At 39.4% G+C, this 19,134-nt stretch overlaps 1 protein-coding gene across 1 annotated transcript; it reads right to left on the bottom strand.

The window, feature by feature from the left end:
• Positions 1–745: 745 nt before the first annotated feature.
• Positions 746–17,855, bottom strand: LOC121384613. Its single transcript, XM_041515072.1, has 6 exons — positions 17,720–17,855; positions 16,232–16,298; positions 14,472–14,532; positions 11,296–11,459; positions 9,075–9,272; positions 746–1,067 (listed from the first exon to the last, which is right to left on the bottom strand). Exons 1-6 carry the CDS (start codon positions 17,777–17,779, stop codon positions 832–834), a joined length of 786 nt encoding a protein of 261 aa, XP_041371006.1. The 5' UTR covers positions 17,780–17,855; the 3' UTR covers positions 746–831.
• Positions 17,856–19,134: the final 1,279 nt, after the last annotated feature.

Genomic DNA, 19,134 nt, shown 5'->3' with positions numbered 1-19,134 from the left:
TTAATTCATCTTCCTCCATTTCAACTCAATTTATATGAATCAAGTGGACGCCCGGCATCGGTAATTTGAAGGAATAAACAAAAACGCCGTGACTTAGCAAAATCAATGGTTTTAAGTGTTTGTAAAGTTTTGTCTTGAAATACTTACCTGTCTGAACTTTATTGTTAATGAAAATGTTCACGAATTGTGAGGAAAAAAGCCCTAATATGAATGCCAAGCAGACGACAACAAATCGGATGTTGATTACGCGTACCGTGCACGAGAAAACAAACCGAACGGAGTTAGAAGCATAATGCAGTGAGGGGCATTGACGGGTCATTCTATTTATGGATTGTTCAGTTGACAATGTTCTTTATGTAATTACATGTCAAAATTGCAAATACATATAATAGCAGGCCTACATTAGTCATGCTACACAGACGAGAGCCATAGTACGTGCACACAAACAGCAAATACGACAATCAAAGACAAGGTGCATACCCTTAATTAAGGTTCTATTTAAGCACAAGTGCGGCACAAAAAGATATCGAATTCATCGGTTTTCCCCAATTCATTTAAGAATGTTTTAATACATATAATATTATTATGCTATACACTTCTTTTCATTTATAACTTTTATTCAGTTAATAAATGTCTACCCTGGTGTCATTACCTATCAATTTATTTTTTTCTAGGCTGGTTTAGTAATATAATTACTATCAATTTAATATAAACTATAATTACAAATCAACTGCTGAACGATAACTGAAATTACTTGGTTTTACTCCGACCTACAATTTGGAAAGTTGTCGATCGGTAAACCATTTTATTAGTTATTTGTTGAACATGCTACTAGCCACCCATGGTCGGAACAACAAGCTCACAAAGAGCAGCGTCAATTGTTTTTGTACACTTCTGGTCAAACCAGCGATGGTGTTTCCCTTGATTCAAGGACCCGCAAGGTTGGTTGGTGTCTGGCTCGTCAGTTGCCCAGTCTGTGAAGGTCGCTGGGGCATTATTCCCTTCCCACACCCACTGGTTTCCTACGAACTTCAGGCCGATCCACAAGCTGCGGTCCTTCAAAGTCACTACAAAGAGAGAGCGAGAGAGAAAGGATAAAACCTGGGGCATGTGTAGTGTGTGGATTTCGGGGGTCTAAAACAGGGGGAGTATACTGGGGATGGGGAGGGGGGGGGGGAGTGCTCTCCCGTAGAAATTCGATTGCCCCTAAAAATACAGCATCTTACAAATGAATATCGTTAATTGAATTTATAATCATTTAGTGAGAGACGTAATATGTTGGTCCAGTTTTGGAGTATTGTCATTTAATGCATGCTTGTGTACCTTTGAATATTGTAGTGCCATAAAAGTTGCTCTCCATTCCCGAATACTGTAGGTACCCTGTTAAAACATTGCATCTCCTCCCTGGAAAAATCCTCCACTCTGCCCTTGTATTTGGGGCGTAGGGTCGAACCCAGTCAACGGGGACATTATGATTTTCATGCCTTAATCATAAGGTACATCAGTTAAACGTCATGGTACGTAATGTCCTGTTTGTGAGAGTGAATAGTTACTTGTTGCTAATGGGCAGATCTGGCTGTTTCCCTCTGAAAACTGTGTTGTAATTATCAAATGTCTGTCCCCCAATAGTCGATAATAACCTAGTGACACCGTTAAACAACAACAAAACCGCCCACAAAAAACAACAAAACAAACTGAAAACAAAACAAAACAAAACAACACAACAACAACGACTTTACAACAACATTAGCAGCACTCGGTATATGCTCTAGATAACCTAAACGTTCTATAGACTTTTTCTTCTTGCTTCCCCCTCTACTACTCTTTATTACATTATCAACATTATTACTATCGTTATTATTATTACTTATAAATCATTACCTCTTATATAGCCTACATTTCCATGTTTTGTATTTTCTCATTTTTAAATGTAGTTTTGTAACATATTTTATTTATATATTTTCAACACTACTGTATTAATAACCACGCAATGCATTTTGTATGTTTCAGCCAATGGCTGATTTCAGCTTCGGCAAACTAAAGTGATTGAATAAAAAAATAACAACTGTAACACAGCAGTTACTTAATACAGTGGTGAGATTTCATCAGAGCACTAACTGTAACACGGCAGATACTTAATACAGTGGCGAGCTTTCATCAGCGCACTAACTGTAACACTGCAATTACTTAATATAGTGGCGAGATTTCATCAGAGCACTAACTGTAACACTGCAGTTACTTAATACAGTGGTGAGATTTCATCAGAGCACTACTGTTACACAGCAGTTACTTAATACAGTGGTGAGATTTCATCAGAGCACTGTTACACGGCAGTTACTTAATGCAGTGGCGAGCTTTCACCAGCGCACTAACTGTAACACAGCAGTTAGTTAGTACAGTGGTGAGCTTTCATCAGAGCACTAACTGTTACACAGCAGTTACTTAATACAGTGCTGAGATTTCATCAGAGCACTATTACACGGCAGTTACTTAATGCAGTGGCGAGCTTTCACCAGAGCACTAACTGTAACACAGCAGTTAGTTAATTATGTGGTGAGCTTTCATCAGAGCACTAACTATAACACTGCAGATAGTTAATACAGTGGTGAGCTTTCATCAGAGCACTAACTGTAACACAGCAGTTACTTAATACAGTGGTGAGCTTTCATCAGAGCACTAACTGTAACACAGCAGTTACTTAATACAGTGGCGAGCTTTCACCAGAGCACTAACTGTAACACAGCAATTACCTAATACAGTGGCAAGCTTTCATCAGAGCACTAACTGTAACACAACAATTACTTAATACAGTGGCAAGCTTTCACCAGAGCACTAATTGTAACACAGCAGTTACTTAATACAGTGGCGAGCTTTCATCAGAGCACTAACTGTAACACAGCAATTACTGAATACAGTGGCGAGATTTCATCAGAGCACTAACTGTAACACAGCAGTTACTTAATACAGTGGCGAGCTTTCATCAGAGCACTAACTGTAACACAGCAATTACTTAATACAGTGGCGAGCTTTCATCAGAGCACTAACTGTAACACAACAATTACTTAATACAGTGGCGAGATTTCATCAGAGCACTAACTGTAACACAGCAATTACCTAATACAGTGGCGAGATTTCATCAGAGCACTAACTGTAACACATCAATTACCTAATACAGTGGTGAGCTTTCATCAGAGCCCTAACTGTAACACAGAAGTTACTTAATACAGTGGTGAGCTTTCATCAGCACTAACTGTAACACAGCAATTACTTAATACAGTGGCGAGATTTCATCAGAACACTAACTGTTACACGGCAGTTACTTAATACAGTGGTGAACTTTCATCAGAGCACTACTGTTACACAGCAGTTACTTAATACAGTGGTGAACTTTCATCAGAGCACTAACTGTTACACGGCAGATACTTAATACAGTGGTAAACTTTCATCAGAGCACTAACTGTTACACGGCAGATACTTAATACAGTGCTGAGATTTCATCAGAGCACTGTTACACGGCAGTTACTTAATGCAGTGGCGAGCTTTCACCAGCGCACTAACTGTAACACAGCAGTTAGTTAGTACAGTGGTGAGCTTTCATCAGAGCACTAACTGTAACACTGCAGATAGTTAATACAGTGGTGAGCTTTCATCAGAGCACTAACTGTTACACAGCAGTTACTTAATACAGTGCTGAGATTTCATCAGAGCACTATTACACGGCAGTTACTTAATGCAGTGGCGAGCTTTCACCAGAGCACTAACTGTAACACAGCAGTTAGTTAATTATGTGGTGAGCTTTCATCACAGCACTAACTATAACACTGCAGATAGTTAATACAGTGGTGAGCTTTCATCAGAGCACTAACTATAACACAGCAGTTACTTAATACAGTGGTGAGCTTTCATCAGAGCACTAACTGTAACACAGCAGTTACTTAATACAGTGGCGAGCTTTCACCAGAGCACTAACTGTAACACAGCAATTACCTAATACAGTGGCAAGCTTTCATCAGAGCATTAACTGTAACACAACAATTACGTAATACAGTGGCAAGCTTTCACCAGAGCACTAATTGTAACACAGCAGTTACTTAATACAGTGGCGAGCTTTCATCAGAGCACTAACTGTAACACAGCAATTACTGAATACAGTGGCGAGATTTCATCAGAGCACTAACTGTAACACATCAATTACCTAATACAGTGGTGAGCTTTCATCAGCACTAACTGTAACACAGCAATTACTTAATACAGTGGCGAGATTTCATCAGAACACTAACTGTTACACGGCAGTTACTTAATATAGTGGTGAACTTTCATCAGAGCACTACTGTTACACAGCAGTTACTTAATACAGTGGTGAACTTTCATCAGAGCACTAACTGTTACACGGCAGATACTTAATACAGTGGTGAGCTTTCATCAGAGCACTAACTGTAACACTGCAGATAGTTAATACAGTGGTGAGCTTTCATCAGAGCACTAACTGTAACACATACGTTACTTAATACAGTGGTGAGATTTCATCAGAGCACTAACTGTAACACAGCAGTTACTTAATACAGTGGCGAGCTTTCATCAGAGCACTAACTGTAACACAGCAGTTACTTATACAGTGGCGAGCTTTCATCAGAGCACTAACTGCAACACTGCAATTACTTAATACAGTGGCGAGCTTTCATCAGAGCACTAACTGTAACACAGCAATTACTTAATACAGTGGCGAGCTTTCATCAGAGCACTAACTGTAACACAACAATTACTTAATACAGTGGCGAGATTTCATCAGAGCACTAACTGTAACACAGCAATTACCTAATACAGTGGCGAGATTTCATCAGAGCACTAACTGTAACACATCAATTACCTAATACAGTGGTGAGCTTTCATCAGAGCCCTAACTGTAACACAGAAGTTACTTAATACAGTGGTGAGCTTTCATCAGCACTAACTGTAACACAGCAATTACTTAATACAGTGGCGAGATTTCATCAGAACACTAACTGTTACACGGCAGTTACTTAATACAGTGGTGAACTTTCATCAGAGCACTACTGTTACACAGCAGTTACTTAATACAGTGGTGAACTTTCATCAGAGCACTAACTGTTACACGGCAGATACTTAATACAGTGGTAAACTTTCATCAGAGCACTAACTGTTACACGGCAGATACTTAATACAGTGGCGAGCTTTCACCAGCGCACTAACTGTAACACAGCAGTTAGTTAGTACAGTGGTGAGCTTTCATCAGAGCACTAACTGTAACACTGCAGATAGTTAATACAGTGGTGAGCTTTCATCAGAGCACTAACTGTTACACAGCAGTTACTTAATACAGTGCTGAGATTTCATCAGAGCACTATTACACGGCAGTTACTTAATGCAGTGGCGAGCTTTCACCAGAGCACTAACTGTAACACAGCAGTTAGTTAATTATGTGGTGAGCTTTCATCACAGCACTAACTATAACACTGCAGATAGTTAATACAGTGGTGAGCTTTCATCAGAGCACTAACTATAACACAGCAGTTACTTAATACAGTGGTGAGCTTTCATCAGAGCACTAACTGTAACACAGCAGTTACTTAATACAGTGGCGAGCTTTCACCAGAGCACTAACTGTAACACAGCAATTACCTAATACAGTGGCAAGCTTTCATCACAGCATTAACTGTAACACAACAATTACGTAATACAGTGGCAAGCTTTCACCAGAGCACTAATTGTAACACAGCAGTTACTTAATACAGTGGCGAGCTTTCATCAGAGCACTAACTGTAACACAGCAATTACTGAATACAGTGGCGAGATTTCATCAGAGCACTAACTGTAACACATCAATTACCTAATACAGTGGTGAGCTTTCATCAGCACTAACTGTAACACAGCAATTACTTAATACAGTGGCGAGATTTCATCAGAACACTAACTGTTACACGGCAGTTACTTAATATAGTGGTGAACTTTCATCAGAGCACTACTGTTACACAGCAGTTACTTAATACAGTGGTGAACTTTCATCAGAGCACTAACTGTTACACGGCAGATACTTAATACAGTGGTAAACTTTCATCAGAGCACTAACTGTTACACGGCAGATACTTAATACAGTGCTGAGATTTCATCAGAGCACTGTTACACGGCAGTTACTTAATGCAGTGGCGAGCTTTCACCAGAGCACTAACTGTAACACAGCAGTTAGTTAATACAGTGGTGAGCTTTCATCATATCACTAACTGTAACACTGCAGATAGTTAATACAGTGGTGAGCTTTCATCAGAGCACTAACTGTAACACTGCAGATAGTTAATACAGTGGTGAGCTTTCATCAGAGCATTAACTGTTACACAGCAGTTACTTAATACAGTGGTGAGATTTCATCTGAGCACTAACTGTTACACGGCAGTTACTTAATACAGTGGTGAACTTTCATCAGAGCACTACTGTTACACAGCAGTTACTTAATACAGTGCTAAGATTTCACCAGAGCACTGTTACACGGCAGTTACTTAATGCAGTGGCGAGCTTTCACCAGAGCACTAACTGTAACACAGCAGTTAGTTAATACAGTGGTGAGCTTTCATCAGATCACTAACTGTAACACTGCAGATAGTTAATACAGTGGTGAGCTTTCATCAGAGCACTAACTGTAACACTGCAGATAGTTAATACAGTGGTGAGCTTTCATCAGAGCATTAACTGTTACACAGCAGTTACTTAATACAGTGGTGAGATTTCATCTGAGCACTAACTGTTACACGGCAGTTACTTAATACAGTGGCGAGCTTTCATCAGAGCACTAACTGTAACACTGCAATTACTTAATACAGTGGCGAGCTTTCATCAGAGCACTAACTGTAACACTGCAATTACTTAATACAGTGGCAAGATTTCATCAGAGCACTAACTGTTACACGGCAGATACTTAATACAGTGGTGAGATTTCATCAGAGCACTGTTACACAGCAGTTACTTAATGCAGTGGCGAGCTTTCACCAGAGCACTAACTGTAACACAGCAGTTAGTTAATACAGTGGTGAGCTTTCATCAGAGCACTAACTGTAACACTGCAGATAGTTAATACAGTGGTGAGCTTTCATCAGAGCACTAACTGTAACACATACGTTACTTAATACAGTGGTGAGATTTCATCAGAGCACTAACTGTAACACAGCAGTTACTTAATACAGTGGCGAGCTTTCATCAGAGCACTAACTGTAACACAGCAGTTACTTATACAGTGGCAAGCTTTCATCAGAGCACTAACTGCAACACTGCAATTACTTAATACAGTGGCGAGATTTCATCAGAGCACTAACTGTAACACATACGTTACTTAATACAGTGGTGAGATTTCATCAGAGCACTAACTGTAACACGGCAGATACTTAATACAGTGGCGAGCTTTCATCAGAGCACTAACTGTAACGCAGCAGTTAGTTAATACAGTGGCGAGCTTTCACCAGAGCACTAACTGTAACACAGCAGTTACTTAATGCAGTGGCGAGCTTTCACCAGAGCACTAACTGTAACACAGCAGTTAGTTAATACAGTGGTGAGCTTTCATCAGAGCACTAACTGTAACACTGCAGATAGTTAATACAGTGGTGAGATTTCATCAGAGCACTAACTGTAACACAGCAGTTACTTAATACAGTGGCGAGCTTTCATCAGAGCACTAACTGTAACACAGCAGTTACTTATACAGTGGCGAGCTTTCATCAGAGCACTAACTGCAACACTGCAATTACTTAATACAGTGGCGAGCTTTCATCAGAGCACTAACTGTAACACAGCAGTTACTTATACAGTGGCGAGCTTTCATCAGAGCACTAACTGCAACACTGCAATTACTTAATACAGTGGCAAGATTTCATCAGAGCACTAACTGTAACACATACGTTACTTAATACAGTGGTGAGCTTTCATCAGAGCACTAACTGTAACACATACGTTACTTAATACAGTGGCGAGATTTCATCAGAGCACTAACTGTAACACTGCAATTACTTAATACAGTGGCGAGATTTCATCAGAGCACTAACTGTAACACAGCAATTACCTAATACAGTGGCGAGATTTCATCAGAGCACTAACTGTAACACATCAATTACCTAATACAGTGGCGAGATTTCATCAGAGCACTAACTGTAACACAGCAATTACCAAATACAGTGGCGAGATTTCATCAGAGCACTAACTGTAACACAGCAGTTAGTTAATACAGTGGCGAGATTTCATCAGAGCACTAATTGTAACACAGCAGATACTTAATACAGTGGTAAACTTTCATCAGAGCACTAACTGTAACACAGTAGTTAGTTAATACAGTGGCGAGATTTCATCAGAGCACTAATTGTAACACAGCAGATACTTAATACAGTGGTAAACTTTCATCAGAGCACTAACTGTAACACAGCAGTTACTGAATACAGTGGCGAGATTTCATCAGAGCACTAACTGTTGCACGGCAGATACTTAATACAGTGGTGAACTTTCATCAGAGCACTAACTGTAACACAGCAGTTAGTTAATACAGTGGCGAGATTTCATCAGAGCACTAATTGTAACACAGCAGATACTTAATACAGTGGTAAACTTTCATCAGAGCACTAACTGTAACACAGCAGTTACTGAATACAGTGGCGAGATTTCATCAGAGCACTAACTGTTGCACGGCAGATACTTAATACAGTGGTGAACTTTCATCAGAGCACTAACTGTAACACGGCAGATACTTAATACAGTGGCGAACTTTCATCAGAGCACTAACTGTTGCACGGCAGATACTTAATACAGTGGCGAGCTTTCATCAGAGCACTAACTGTAACACTTCAGATAGTTAATACAGTGGCGAACTTTCATCAGAGCACTAACTGTTACACGGCAGATACTTAATACAGTGGCGAGATTTCATCAGAGCACTAACTGTTACACGGCAGATACTTAATACAGTGGCGAGCTTTCATCAGAGCACTAACTGTTACACGGCAGATACTTAATACAGTGGCGAGATTTCATCAGAGCACTAACTGTTACACAGCAGATACTTAATACAGTGGTTAACTCACTTGATGTTCTGATCGTATTAACCATCAGGGCATTCTTCTCCGGCGTGTCGAGAGTGATGAGGGAGCCACCATCGGCTGTACAAGCCGCTTTTGCGTCTGCGTAGTTCAACGTGTTGCCAACGACACGGTAGCAGATGGCTACGCAACCATCGGCAGATTCAACGAAAGTGAAGGGTGCCATATTGTTATTGCAGACATCTGAAAGAACAAATTAGAGCTCAATGAATGGTATCGAATATTCAGCCCTATACTACTGGCATTGGCCTTGGTATTAATCAATTTGTGTCGGTGGGCCCATTAGGTTGTTTTACGTTCCTGCCAGTGCACCACGACTGGTATATCAAATGTCGTGATATGTGCTGTACTGTCAGTGGGATGGTGCTTATAAAAGAAGATTCCTTGCTACTAAGGGAAAACATTTTTCTCTCTAAGACTATGTTAGAATTACCAAATGTTTGACATTCAATAATGATTAAATCAGTGTGTTTTAGTGGTATCGTTAAACAAAACACACTTTAATTTTTACTTTCATTAATTTGTTCTGTTCGCAGAAATTTGATCTTAAAGGGGCGTTCTTATTTCTTATTATACGATCAGTCGCAACGACGTGTCGCATGCGATCGAATCGTACTGTGAGAACACAATGGAACGACTTTAGGCAGATAGTACACACACACACACACACACACACACACACACACACACACACACACACACACACACACACACACACACACACACACACACACACACACACACACACACACACACACACACACAGACACACACAGACACACACACACACACACACACACACACAGAAACACACTCACACACACACACACACACACACACACACACACAGACACACACACACACACACAGACACACACACACACACACAGACACAGACACACACACACACAGACACACACAGACACACACACAGACACACACACACACACACACAGACACACACACACACAGACACAGACACACACACACACACACACACACACACACACAGACACAGACACACACAGACACACACACACACAGACACACACACACACACACACACACACACACACACACACACACATAGACACAGACACACACACACACACACACACACACACACACACACACACACACACACACAGAGACACACACACACACACAGACACACACAGACACACACACACAGACACACACACACACACACACACACACACACACACACACACACACACACACACACACACACACACACACAACACACACACACACACACACACACACACACACACACACACACACACACACACACACACACACACACACACACACACATTTGTGAACTTTCATCACAAAGTTATCTCTTAACAATGATTGTCCCAAACCAGAATTACCTGTAGCTAGCTATCAATTTGTCAGTGTCTTCGACAATGACATGTATAATTTCAGTGGTAATATCAGCAACTTCAGGCTTTACAAACGGGAATTTAGTGTCTTGGTCTGTATTAACATTCGTACTTCATTTGCCTGCAACTTTCTACCTAATCTGAATGACACCCCCCCCCCCCCCCCCCCCCCCACAACCAAGTCATGGTTTTGGTCAGGTCGTGACTGCTACCACGAAGCACCAGCCTGTTGAGTTTATAGGTAGACTGTCTTTCCCCAGGATTGTTCATCTTTCCGAAGTAGTAAGACGTACTATGTGGAACTGAAGTAGTAAGACTTACTATGTGGAACTGAAGTAGTAAGACTTACTATGTGGATCTGAAGTAGTAAGACTTACTATGTGGATCTGAAGTAGTAAGACATACTACGTGGATCTGAAGTAGTAAGACTTACTATGTGGATCTGAAGTAGTAAGACTTACTATGTGGATCTGAAGTAGTAAGACTTACTATGTGGATCTGAAGTAGTAATACTTACTATGTGGATCTGAAGTAGTAAGACTAACTATGTGGATCTGAAGTAGTAAGACGTACTACGTGGATCTGAAGTAGTAAGACGTACTATGTGGAACTGAAGTAGTAAGACTTACTATGTGGATCTGAAGTAGTAAGACTTACTGTGTAAAGCTGAAGTAGTAAGACTTACTATGTAAAGCTGAAGTAGTAACACTTACCGTGTAGAGTCGAAGTAGTAAGACTTACTGTGTAGAGCTGAAGTAGTAACACTTACCGTGTAGAGTCGAAGTAGTAAGACTTACTTCTGAGTGGCGTGGAGTCGGGGCAAACAGCCATCAAATGGCTATTGGTGGTCGCCAGTGCTTGGTTGATGGCCGCTAGCTGCATTGTCTGGCTTTGTACCTGTGATGCAAGGGTGCTGATCTGTGTGTTAAGGTTAGACTCGGTCTGCTCCAGGTCCGATAGGCTGGTAGTTAGGAAACAAACAACGGCATATTTGTGTCATATCATGCAAATTAGAATACAGGTCTAAAACGTTTTTGCGGTTTGTTTTTTATTCCCCTTGTTACTTTCGTACGCATATATATATATATGTCAGTATTAATTACTTCATTTACTGGAGTTATATTATTGAATGCTTAATACTAAAAAGTTCTGCATTTAGTTTTTCATTTCATGCCTCCAACATTCGCAGAATAAAGACGCAAGTTCTTCTTCTTCTTCTTCTCTCTCGAGAGAGAATTATGTTCCATGAGCTTAAATTGTATATTCTAAATTTTAATTTAGAAAAATGCTCCACAATAATGTGTCTTGAAATGCCAAAGTAATTTAGTCCAGCAGGGGGATTTCTTCAAGGAGGCTTACTTCACAGTGATCATCAACAGCATTAACCCCCCCCCCCCCCTCCCCAAAAAAACCCACACACAAAACCCCACAAACAAACAAACAAACAAACAAAACCAAAAAAAACACCCCAATAATCACAGCCCTCCCACAATGTTACATGTGCCTGCAGCAGTAGGTCGTGTGGCCACCACAATTGTCAATGCAGGCTTGACAACGTCATTTCATAGACTCAGTAATCTTGTTCCCCGGCATAATTGGGAAATTGTGTCTCTCCTCCTCAAGGGCCAGCTGCAGCTGCCGAATGTCCAGCTGGTAAAAGATTTTGCACGTGAACACGTCTTCCAGGTTCATCCCATAGGTTTTCTATGGGACTGAGATGTGATGACACTACTGTCGAAGGCAATACTTTCTTGCATTTTTTAATTCAGAATGTCACACCCGAGCAGCATGCGGACGTGCGGCATCGTGTTCAGATGTCATATGCGGATGTTGTGGAAGACATGGAAGAAAAACCGTCGTGCACGGACGTTGTATACTCTCAGTCAGTTTGTAACAGTTTGGGCTGTGATTTGCAACTGGTGAGATATAATGGTGAGTTACAATCTGATTAAAATTAGCTCTACTGGGTCTGCCAGTAGATCTAACACCATTGCGTGGACTCCCATGTCCAGGTGACATTTCATCTATAAATAACAATTTAAATATCGGCCGATTACACTTCGTCATTTATAGCGTTATTCGGAAGCATACAAATTCTAAAAATATCGGGCGATACTATTTGTGCAATAGGCGAACTTGTTGGTCTATTTCAACATTGAAAAAACAGGAGGAAAAGTGCAGTAATAAACTCTGGATTGTATACTAGTATAAACAGATTTTATGGCTATACCATCACGGGTTTTTTCGTCTTGAAACTAATTTTATATAAAAGTTTATATTGCGATTAGTTTCCGGGATACTTCGTAATTCACCCGAATCATTTCGTATACCCTCGGCATAATCCCGAATGTTTTCAAATTCTTTTCAAGTCACTGGCATGATTTTGCAAGTAAGGTTTTGATTGGTCGAATGAAAGGTCCACTGGACATGAGCTCCAACGGGCTGCTGTTAGATCCACGTGTAATAGTGGAGCTAATTTTAATTAGATTGTGGTGAGTTATTGATCATTAAGGGTTCTGATGTTGATGTATATTTACAGTTCTTCAGATTATTAACGGTTCTGATGTTGATGTATATAAATTTACGATTCTTCTGATTATTAAGGGTTCTGGCGTTGATGTATAATCAGGGTTCTTCGCAACGTTGTATGAAGAAAACGGACCAAACCTGGCGAGCTTAGCGGATGAGTATCGGCTTTGCCCGCCCCCCCCCCCCCCCCACCCAAAAAAAAACAACCCCACAACAAACCAAAAAAACAAACAAAAACAAAAACAAAAACAAAACAAACAAACAAAACAAACAAAATCAAAAACATAAAAAATAATAAAACTATGAGGGCTCTTTTTGTTTTGTCTAACTGAAGAAGACCTTGTGTTGCTGAGCCCAGATGGTTTTTAATGACCACTATTTTAATTATACTGAACAGTACTGAAATGGCACCACCAAGAAATGTTTGGATTTCGAAAAGAATACCTGAGCAATAAATGTTTTTGTTGTGAACAGCAATAGACGGATGACTGATAATGACAACAAACAAAAAAGGATGCACAATCATTAATTAGTTTTAATTCATCTACGTATGAAAGACACGTCGGGTCACAATGAAAAGTCAGTAGCGCCTATGACCACCATCTGCAGCAACACAAGCCATGCAACGTCTTCTCATCGACCCGATAAGTCTGCGAATAATGTTCTGGGGGATAGCATTCCACTCCTGCTGTAGTGCGTTTTTCACTTCTCTAAGGTTATTCATTTGTGGACGACGTGAGATGCGTTGACCAAGGTAATCCCAAAGATGCTCTATTGGCGATAAATTAGGGGACAGTGTTGGCCATTCAAGCAAAGGGACATTATTGCTCGCTAGATACTGTGTTGTAACACGTGCTGTGTGCGCTCGGGCGTTGTCTTGCTGACATGTGTGCATATCCCGATGCTGATGAAAGAAGGAATGACGTGATCTGCTGGTATCTCCTGTGGAGTCTAGTGATTGTTGAATGGTGGCATCTAAACCGCTGTGCGATGACTCTACTCAAAATGCCGACTTGAAGCATGCCTAACGCACGTTCACGTTCCTCAGCTGTCAACCTTGCCATCACTTGTTTAACGTTCCCTCAAAGACTACTTCATAAATGAAAGTGACTTTTCAGAGACCATCTTTTATAGCCCCAATCAGCATGATTTGCACATTCAATTTACGTTTTTCATGCTATACATGCAATATGTTGTGTTTTGGTGTTGTGTTTCATGGAGTGTTCATGCAATGCTTTTTGTAAGTTATTCGTCGTCATGCATGGTCTATAAGGTAGTACGGTACTTATTCATTAAAATGTTTAATGTTGCTATACGCCCCATTCACATTTGTTATCATCAACTGGTGATGCGTTTTCAATGCTGTTCAGTGTGTAAACTAGGTATGTCCCTGGACTATGGACCTAATATAAGTAATATAAGTATAACATGTACACCTACTTACATGCACAGGCACGGGAAGTGGAAACGACGCGGGGTACCTCCATTTGCAAGATAGTTTATAACTAAAATAAAATTTAAATATTGAATTTATAATACCATATGGAATACACCTGTGGATACGATACCACGAAATATCATGATATTAAATTGCTAATACTATCTCACAAATTATAATTATAATCTCATATATTATATACTAGTTATCCGATACAATCCAATTAATTATAATGCAATTTAATCAAACTGTTTATAACTGTAACACTATATGAATAAAAAGTGGAATCCACAATTAAGTAGTGAGTTATTTAGAATATGAATGTCTGTACATTCAGTACGTATCTTGTTACCAAAGTCATATTCTGAACAATAAACGAAACGGAAATATCACTTTAGATTTTATAAAATATATTTGGACAGTGATTGAATTTGAATCTGATTAGTTTATGTGAATATTGAAAGTATCAATGCCTTGTTGACAGTCTGTTTACCAAATCAATTGTATCACGAACACATATTAAAATATTTTGCGTTTCTTTTGTTCATCAGTATAGCAGCTCAAACTGGATTTCACCTCTTAACAGCGTGTGTTATGAGATAAACAATCCCGTGAAATCCACTTTGAATTATGATTATCATTAGGACGACCTGCAAATGTTCTAAGCAAGTAAATGTCATCGTTAAATGCAATTTTAACCGTTAAAAAAGAAGTGCTAAATAAAGTCCATGCGTAGCCTACTAAAATGGAATCGTATCTCGAACCCACTCCCCCACCCCTCCTCCACACACCTACAATGCCCACCTCTCCCGCCTGCTCAAGTTTTTAATATATCCCCCCCCCCCCCCCCCCCCCCCCTTTCGATCACCACAATGCTAAAAGTCCTGCATACATTCCTGGGCGCGGTTACCGAAACCGCCGGGTCACTCATTTGGAAATGCTGAGCACTACTGATGAACACGGAATCGAGTTTTTGATGGGTCCGCAACCGCACCGCCCCACAACCGCACACACGAAAAACGGGCCTACTGTTAACACTAAAGTTAGGCCCAAATACCCTAGTTTCAATCCATGAAAACGGACGCTAAGTTTGAATAATCTACAAACCTGTAACACATTTGGATAGAGTTACACTAGAGTGAAACAACAGTTTGTGATGTTGAAACGGGGGAAATAGCCACTAAAACAGGCAAGAGCTAGTCCCATGCTCTTTGCTTCTAAGAAGTAGGCTACGTGCGTTTCTGGAATTAGGAAACATTTATCATTATATAGCATTATTCTGTACTGATGAGCTTTGAGCTCAAAGTCAGTAAAGAAACCGAAAAAATATATATTGCATGGGCGTACATAGGATTTTGAAAAGGGGGGTTCCAAAATAGATTGCAGAGATATCGGGCATATATTTCTATGTTGAGTAAATATAATAATGTCAGATATCAATGTCAGATATATTAAATTATAAAAAATGCGATTTCGGGTGGGGGGGGGGGTCTGTCGAACCCATCGAAACCCCCCCCCCCCCCCCCCCCCCCATGTACGCCCATGTATTGCGTGGCATAACAAACACCAGGATGACAATAAACACTTCATGTGTTCGAAAAAAAGTACTCTAAAGAATAAAACCTAAGTATTCTCTGATTCTAATTATCACAAACGACTTTAATAGTGAAAAATACGCAGCATTAATGAAAACTTAGGGTCTGTCACGTGAACAATTCCTCGGTAACAGTTCTGTGAAAACGGTAAAATGAACACTGTACACTCACGTCCGTTGCAGAGCTCAACGGAATTGCCATGACCTCGGTGACGTGGCCATCTGAAGTGATCAGTTGCCTGGAGAAAGAAACAAGAAAATTAAGGGCGTATAAAGATTTATTTTTCTTGGGAGACTAACGGGAAAAGGGCAGGTGGACCAATTCGTCAAAAGTACATCCCAATGAGAAAAAAAAAGAAAACGAAAAAGAAAAAAGAAAGAAAAAGGGACGCGTGAATATTTGTTAAACCGTTTTGTTAGGCTGAGTATGTACTCTATTGCACTAATATATATATATATATATATATATATATATACACACACACACACACACAGAGAGAGAGAGAGAGAGAGAGAGAGAGAGAGAGAGAGAGAGAGTAAATAATACATGAGTGACCGTTATATACCATTTATCTCACGAGTTGTTTTAAAATGTATCTAACGAGCGTAAGCGAGTTTGATACGTTTTTATACAACGAGTTGTGAGATAAATGGTAGTTAACGGACACAAATGTATTATTCTATTTCTTACATATCCTCAAAAACCAGGTTTTAAGCAAATTTTAATATCTTTTTCGACTAAAAGTTATTTACAGCCGTTGCACTTGTAGCTGACTTACGCGTCACAGACTCATGAATGTCAGGTTAACTATACGTCACAGTCTAATCGTACACGTACATGTGTCAACAACAATGTGTAACCAAAAATAACGCATGGTGTTCTCACCAACGGGTGTGTAAGAAATATATATATATGAATAACTCAATAAATCAACTCGCCATCCTAGCAGCGATTGATCGATCAGACACAAAACTATATACATATAATTAATTCTACGAGCATCCAAATGTTTCTATACTAATTATTTCTCTAAAAAAAATTCTACGAGCATCCCAAATGTTTCTCACTTTAACTACACCATGGCAGTGACTGTCAGCAGATTTTTTTGAAGGACCTTATAATTCTCTTTTTACAAAAAATCATTAATAAGAATGGTGGTTACATAGATGGTTGAATAAAGTCAAGGAACAAATCAAATACATATATTTAAGTAATACTTTGTTAGGTCATGTAATAGGTCAGTGGTCTGTGACAATATGCCTTTAATACGATAATAGCCGATTGCATAGCAACCGAAGACATCGTAATGTTTGTCTTGTCACAATATTCTCGTTGCTATTTTCGTACAAGGCACTCGTATAGTGTAGCGTCGTCTTAGGAGTTGTATATACAGGACGTGATTTGGTAGGACTTTCCTTTGGCACTGTCATGTATAAAGAACATTATAAAATTGTAATACTTATCATAAATAGTTAGGGTTAGGGTTAGTGACAGTGCTAAAGGAAAGTCCTTCCCGTGATTTTTAAAATCTTTTTTTAAAAAAGGGTTTTGTGTCCTGTTCCATTCTTCGATTCTTACGGGTAGAAGGCCCGATATATGTCACATTTTAATTAGTATCCTTTATATTTAGTCAAAAATATTATTAAACGATTTACTTACGGCGTGTATACCAAGCGTATAGACAATGAGAAAAACCAGCGACTGAAAAACGAAATTCATTGCTATGAGTACTGGTCTATTTGAGCTGTGTCGATATAGGTATCAGTGTAATTATATTACAGTTTTCACATGCCAAATGGTACGAGGATACACTCGCCTTTATCAAAATAACCAATAGGAACAGTTTATTAAACTCTGTATTTCTCTAATAGGTTGCACAATTTCAGCCTAGTGTCATGCTTTAAAAAAAAAATAAATATAATATTGTCTATCAGTTTAAATCCGTCGATTATTCGCTTGTTATCTGATTGCCCTACTCAAGCTTAGATATTATCGGTTAGTCAGTTCTACATTCAATGCTGTTGTTAGAATTTAATGGTTTCTATATAAACTTGTTTATTAAAGGGCCTGTCCTAAGTTTGCGGCCATTGTAAGAGAGGGGTTTTTGGCGACTACAATTACACATCCAATCCAATGTTTCTACGGAAATGTGCTACTGTCTGTATCGGTCACTTTTCATTTAACTTCTTAATATAACATTATATTTTTTCGTACGTACGAATTTTTCGGAATGTAAAATCTGGTTTAGTCTACCGCAAACATTAGGACGACAAGAAACATCTTGTTTATGCGGATACTGATATCTTTAATATGTAATTTTAGTCATCAAAAAGGATCTGCTAATCGTAAACATATTCAAGTCAGCTAATTCAGAAGTCCCTTTAATCTAAAACTTGCCGGTTATATTTTTCGTTAAAACAGTGCGTTATCATTTGATTGTCCATAAATATCACTATAATGTTATGCAGACGTATTTATATAAACAATGATTTTATTCTTTAAAAATGGAATTCGCTTTAAACAATGATATACATATGAATAGCAACACGGTCTGTCACTCCGGGCTGTTAAACCAGGTATGAAAAGGAATTCTTCCTCCTCTGGGCATGTAGAAGTACATCAGGATAATCGGTCAAAACAGTATGTTTTTCAACTGAATAATACAAAATATTGTGTTGAAAACATAACAAACTGGGTTGTTTCGTTTTTTAAATAATATGTACTTTTTTCTCTTTTTTTTTAAAACGCAATAAACATTTAATATAGAGAAAAATAAATGTTTGAACATGACAAACATATGTGGGTGATAATAAAATGAATGGTGAAGTCGCAGTTTATCACTACCCAAGACCGGGGTGTTCAGGACCCTCTTGTAGGCTGCCCCCCCCCCCCCCCTCTCTCTCTCTCTCTCTCTCTCTCTCTCTCTCTCTCTCTCTCTCTCTAACCAACCTCTCTCTATGTGTATGTGTGCTTGTGTGTGTGTGTGTGTGTGTCTCTCAGTCTCTCTCTCTCTCTCTCTCTCTCAGTTTTGCTCTCTCTCTCTCTCTGTGTGTGTGCGCACGCGTTTTGTGTCT

The sequence above is a fragment of the Gigantopelta aegis genome, chromosome 10 (genome assembly GCF_016097555.1).
Source record: "Gigantopelta aegis isolate Gae_Host chromosome 10, Gae_host_genome, whole genome shotgun sequence".
Taxonomy (NCBI): domain Eukaryota; kingdom Metazoa; phylum Mollusca; class Gastropoda; order Neomphalida; family Peltospiridae; genus Gigantopelta; species Gigantopelta aegis.
The sequence above is the reverse complement of the archived record's forward strand: the minus strand, read 5'-3'. Positions and strand labels throughout refer to the sequence as shown.

Excerpts from the sequence above, each read along its gene's own strand:
- LOC121384613 (XM_041515072.1), bottom strand. The coding sequence starts at position 17,779 with ATGAATTTCGTTTTTCAGTCGCTGGTTTTTCTCATTGTCTATACGCTT. Across the intron at positions 16,299-17,719 it reads ATACGCTTGGTATACACGCC|GCAACTGATCACTTCAGATG; the intron begins GTAAGTAAATCG and ends TTCTTTCTCCAG. Across the intron at positions 1,068-9,074 it reads TAATACGATCAGAACATCAA|TGACTTTGAAGGACCGCAGC; the intron begins GTGAGTTAACCA and ends CTCTCTTTGTAG.